Source organism: Priapulus caudatus, unplaced genomic scaffold (assembly GCF_000485595.1).
Source record: "Priapulus caudatus unplaced genomic scaffold, Priapulus_caudatus-5.0.1 Scaffold562, whole genome shotgun sequence".
In the NCBI taxonomy this organism is placed as follows: Eukaryota; Metazoa; Priapulida; class Priapulimorpha; order Priapulimorphida; family Priapulidae; genus Priapulus; species Priapulus caudatus.
Window position 1 is genome coordinate 9,517 of NW_014577623.1, and position 5,326 is coordinate 14,842.

At 48.4% G+C, this 5,326-nt stretch overlaps 1 protein-coding gene across 1 annotated transcript in view; it reads right to left on the bottom strand.

The window, feature by feature from the left end:
• The window catches only part of LOC106811669 (cerebellar degeneration-related protein 2-like), a gene marked incomplete at its 3' end in the record, with an annotated part of 13,680 nt that extends 9,505 nt beyond the window's left edge, over positions 1 to 4,175 (bottom strand). The window contains exon 1 of the mRNA XM_014815370.1: positions 3,911 to 4,175. Within this exon, the coding sequence (XP_014670856.1) occupies positions 3,911 to 4,149 (239 nt within the window). The remainder of the gene's footprint in view (positions 1 to 3,910) is intronic.
• Between the last annotated feature and the right edge of the window lie 1,151 nt (positions 4,176 to 5,326).

A 5,326-nucleotide genomic window follows, 5' to 3' on the forward strand; every position in this document is an offset into this window, starting at 1 on the left:
GAGAGAGAGAGAGACCGAGTAGAGAGAGCAGAGAGAGAGAGACCGAGCCGACAAGAGAGAGAGAGAGAGAGAGAGCGACGCGAGCCGAGAGAAAGAGAGCAGCAAAAAGAGAAGAGAAGCAGGACGAGAGAGACCACTCCTGAGAGACATACCGGAGAATGGGAGAGAAGAGAGAGAGAGAGGAGAGAGAGCAGAGACGAGAGAGAGAGAGAGAGAGAGAGAGAGAGAGAGAGAGGAAGGATGGGTGTTAATGCGGAGAGTATAATTAGAGGAATAAATAAAATGAATAAATAATAATGTTGAGGAGGGGTGTTGAGGAGGGAAGGAGAGTATGGGAAATCCCGCGTAACGTGCTTAATTGTTCAGGTACTGACAGAGTCTGAGAGAGAGAGGGGTGTTAATGAAAGAAATTCCGCCGGAATGCTAGTTCAGGTACTGACAGAGACTGAGACATAGGGAGAGAGAAGAAGAGGGGTGTTAAATAATGAATGAAATCCCGCCTACCAGGCTTGTCAGTTGTTCAGCTGACCGGGGACAAGGACAGGAGAGAGAGAAAGAGAGAGACAGAGAGGTGGATATTGATCAGGAGTAGATAATAGGGAATTCCCTATTATCTACTCCTGATATTGATCCCGGTCAAGCATTCAATACTAAACACAATTCTTTACACGAAAGCTGCGAGTATAACAGCGTGGGGATTTGGTTCCTGCCCCTGACCTTCGTTGCAGTGCAGCAGAGTTTATGGATGGGAGCCGAAGTATACAGACTAGCTGGTTCGCTCTATGTGCAGTTAGACACTCCCCATTTGCCTACTTTCTCTGTCTTTATTTTAATCAAGCTCAATCCTTCTCTCTGCCGCTCTGCCTCTTTCTATCTATGTCTTTCTTTTAATCAAGCTCAATCCTTCTCTCTGCCGCTCTGCCTCTTTCTATCTATGTCTCTTTCTCTCTCTCTCGCTCGTTCTCTCTCTCGCTCTCTCTCTCTCACTTGCTCTCTCTCTCTCTCTCTCTCTCTCTCTCTCTCGATCTCTCTCTCTCTCTCTCTCTCTCTCTCTCTCTCTCTTCTCTCGCTCTCTCTCTCCCTCTTCATCTCTCTCTCTCTTCTCTCTCAACCTTTTCTCTCTCTCTCTACTCTCTCTCTCTTTCTTTCTCTCCTCTCTCTCTCTTGCTCTTCTCTCTCTCTCATCTCTTCTCTCTCTCTCTCTCTCTCTACTCTCTCTCTCTCTCTCTCTCGCTCTCTTCCCTTTCTCTCTCTCACTCTCTTTGCTTTCTCTCTCTCCCTCTCTCTTTCTCATCTCTCTCTCTCTCTCTCTCTCTCTCTTGCCTCTCTTTCTCTCTCCTCTTTCTCTCTCTCTCTCTCTCTCTCTCTCTTTGCTCGCTTGCCTGCCCTCTATAATATAGCCGCCTGCGTATATGGTAAGGCCAGTTAGGCATATATGTATGTTTACGGTACTTTACTGTATACATTTCCGCCTGCCGTCATTGCCATCGTCAATCATGTCAGTCAGTACCTACGATCTGCCAGCGCTACTGTCATCGTTGGTGTGCTGCTGATCCCTCGGTGCCACGCTCGAGCTCTTTGCTCCTCTCCAACAGGAACTTCCAGTTCTGCCGCCAAGCTGCATGCCGTCTGCGTGGCGACGATAAATGCCGAAATGACGTCATCGTTTATTAGCTACGGCGCTGCTCTGGATGCGAACGTTAAAGGAGTTTACTATCGATTGCTACACCCTTATCATTATAGCTTTATTATATATATATATTATATATATATATATATATTATATATATTATATATTATATATATGCCCTTAATGTTTCCATTTATTTAGTTATATTGAGGCTTATTATATAAATTGTTTTATATGTACGCAATACCGCCAAAGCAGACGGGCAGAACTTTATTTGCATGGATTGTCGAAGTTGTCGCAACTGCTACTGCGGGTTATACTCAGTATTTATCGGGGCGCGTTAACCACCTAACCTATAAGTACATGGCCCGCTGTAAGCAGCGCCGCGGCGAGCGCTCGGTGTTTGCTACCTTTATAGCAGTTATCAAGCACCTAAATGGCAATCGTGTTTCGCAGTCAAACACGATTGCCATTAGCTTGGTTTGTAAAAGGCGTATTAACTAGAAAACCATCGCGAACTCTGACTGAAGGGCTGTACGTCTTCACTCTCTTGTCTTGTGAATGGCGCTAGATGTGGGGTTAGACGTGAGTGGCTCTAACGCGACACGCAGCGATTATACTGTTGTTTGTTCGCTTGCTTGTTGTTGACGTCTGCTGTAGTGCAGTAAGGAACACGCCCGGAAACATGCCTGCATTCCAGCTCCTTAATAAGTTGCGCTGCCCACCGCAACCATAATTACTGCTACTGCTCGTTTTGCTACCTAAGCTACATTACTGCCTGCCTACGCGCTTTAACTGTTGCTTACTGCCCTGCTACTGCTGCTGCTGCTTGCTATTCCTTACCACTGCCTTGCTGTCCTACTGCTGCCGCTGGCCGCTGCCTGCTCCTACTGTTGTTGTTGTTGTTGTTGCTTGTTGTTGTTGTTTTGTTGTTGTTGTTGGTTTGTGTTTTGATGGATGCATGATGATGACGATGATGATGCATGCATTGATGATGTTGATGCATGACCGTATACGCGCTGTAAATACAACTACGTGACGCATATGTACAGCTGGATATAGTCGCGCTGTAAACTGCTCTCTCGCTGTCGCAGACAGAACAGGCCGGATGCGCGTGGCAGGCGGGGAGCGGAGGCAAGCATCACACACCGGCCAGCCACCTACATCGCAACCCGCTTACAGACTTAGAATAAACGTTAAAGATGCTCGCGCCGTAACTGCCAGCCAGTCGATCTGCTACATACTTGTATCGCCTCAGCCTCTCTCTTCTATTTATCAAAGTGTAGGTGCCTGAAAAGGGACGCCCCGGGGGCGTGTGTTTGCTATGTGTTGTGGTATGCCCAATGGGTGGGTGCGTAAGCAGATGTAGCTCTATTTAGCGTGACAATCAGTGGTGGTGCGGGTCAGTTCGTGCCGCGCCCGTGCCCTGGTTCATGCTAAAAGCGTGACGGCGCGGCGACACTCGTGCCTAATAGGCCTTTGTAATATGAGGGCATGGACCCTCCTAGTTATGTGGAATACCAGCTTATAGACCTCGCTTGCGCTACAGGGGGGCGTTCCTTTCTATGACGCCTATTCACTCTACGCGTCGGACAAGCAAACGTGCCACTGCATCGAGTTATCTCCTTCGCGAATCACGATATACAGCAGCAACATGCAACTGTACCTGCCAACTGCAGTAGATAATAGGTCCTACTCCTTGATAATACAGGTGGGCAACGTCGGATATAAGCGGAGGCGCTGGGATACCGCCGCCGTAAACCGCACGCATGCTTAGAAATCACACAGTGCAAACGTACGAACGCGTTCAATGTCTTTCAATGTATCTACATATAAATAGTAGAAAGATGCCGAAGTGTCGTTATTCCGTACTCTTCCGAAAACCGTGCGCCGTCGTGCCTCGCGCGATTCGCAAGCTGGGAGGCCCTCTGCCCGCCCGGCTCCGCGAATACATTTCCGCTTACGTATTCAGAACGCGAAATAATATCTCAATAAGTGAAATTGTACTATTGAAATCACCCCATTTTCCCTTTTTTTTTAATTGTATGTAATTTTATAGTAAAAATTTAAACAAATATTGCATATGATGACTCGAGTCTAATATTAGCTAATTTTTTCCTTTACTGTAAATACATCCTCAAACTAAAAAGTGATGAGATAAATAGGCTAAAATCGCCATCCTCAAATTAGACGTCAGCGAAGGCGCTTAATATATAATCGACACACACACACACACACACACACACACACACACACACACACACACACGCACGCACATACCTGTGTATCTCATCCAGGTACGGATCGCCCGGTGCGTCGGTGATGCGATCCAGGAAGCCGTTCTCGAAGCTGTGGTAGCGGCGCAAGCCCGAGCGCTTGCCGACGACGTTCATCCTCCGCTGGTCGCTATGCCGCTGCCGCTCCGCCTCTTGCAGACGCGTGACGGCAGCCTGCCGCTCCTCCGCCTCACCTTCCAACGTTCGCACCTGCTCGCAGAGGCTGGAGATGGGCAGAAGCATCCAACTGAGTGTTAGCAACGGAAGGGACTGCAGGAAGAGCGATAGCCTTCTTTGCTTTCCCGGCTCCTCTTCCCCCACTTCTCTGTCTTGCTCTCTCTCTCTCTCTCTCTCTCTCTCTCTCTCTCTCTCTCTGACCCTTTCACCCGTCCCCATGCTCTTTATCTCTGTCTTATCTCCTTTTCCTCCACCACCAATTGCACTCACTGAGTAGTGTGCGGAAGGGCAAACGCTATACTTATGTCATGTAGGACATATATCGCCACCTATAGGCGAATTTAAATTTCATTAGCGACACGTTAACGAAAGCACTCTATCAGCATTGGAGAGAGCCACCGATATTCATTTTTAGTCTAGCTACTTCGACAAATATTTTCTCGCCATTTTAAAAATATAATTCTAACAAAATATTTGTTTATTTAACAGATACTGGGCATGCGTGAACACAGGTATACCGCTCAGCTATAGGTAAATTTGGTGCAACTGTTCCTAAAAATTTTCAAAGTGAGGCATTCGGAGCGAGATCTTACATGCCAAACTAAATATAACTATACTACTACGTTATGCTACCGCTGACCCCATACAGATTTTGGAGAAATTAGAATATATAGGTCTTCTGCATGACCCTTAAACAACCCTTAAGCAAGAGTCAACTATAGCTATCGCCTAGTCTTCTCCGAAACCCCTCGTTCCACACCGACCCTCGCCACGCTATGCACGTTTAACGGAAGCTGTGCTTCTCTCTCGTCATAGCACAGCTGAATCCCTCGCCTAGGAATTTGCGCAGGCTGCGGCCCTGCTTTTGCTGTCGCGCGCGCGCGCTCTCTCTCTCTCTCTCTCTCTCTCTCTCTCGTCTCTCTCTCTCTCTCTCTCTTTCTCTGTCCTCCACGGCGCGCGGCGCTCTCTGTCTCTCTCGCGTCTCGCTCTGGCTCCTTCTTTAATCGCCTCTCTATTCATCTCTCTCATGGTGTCTCTCCCCTCTGTGTGCATGCGCGTGTCTGCGTGCGGCGGCAAGCCGTGTCTCTGGCCGGCACTCCACGCTGCCGTTATGGCGGCTTCGACGTCCTCGTCGGCTGAACGAGGAGTCGTCGCCGCTCGCGCTGCTCTGCTGCACTGCTGCGTTGATACCCGGCCAGACACTACGTATTCGCACCAGCGGCGGTGCCAGAAATCATTTACT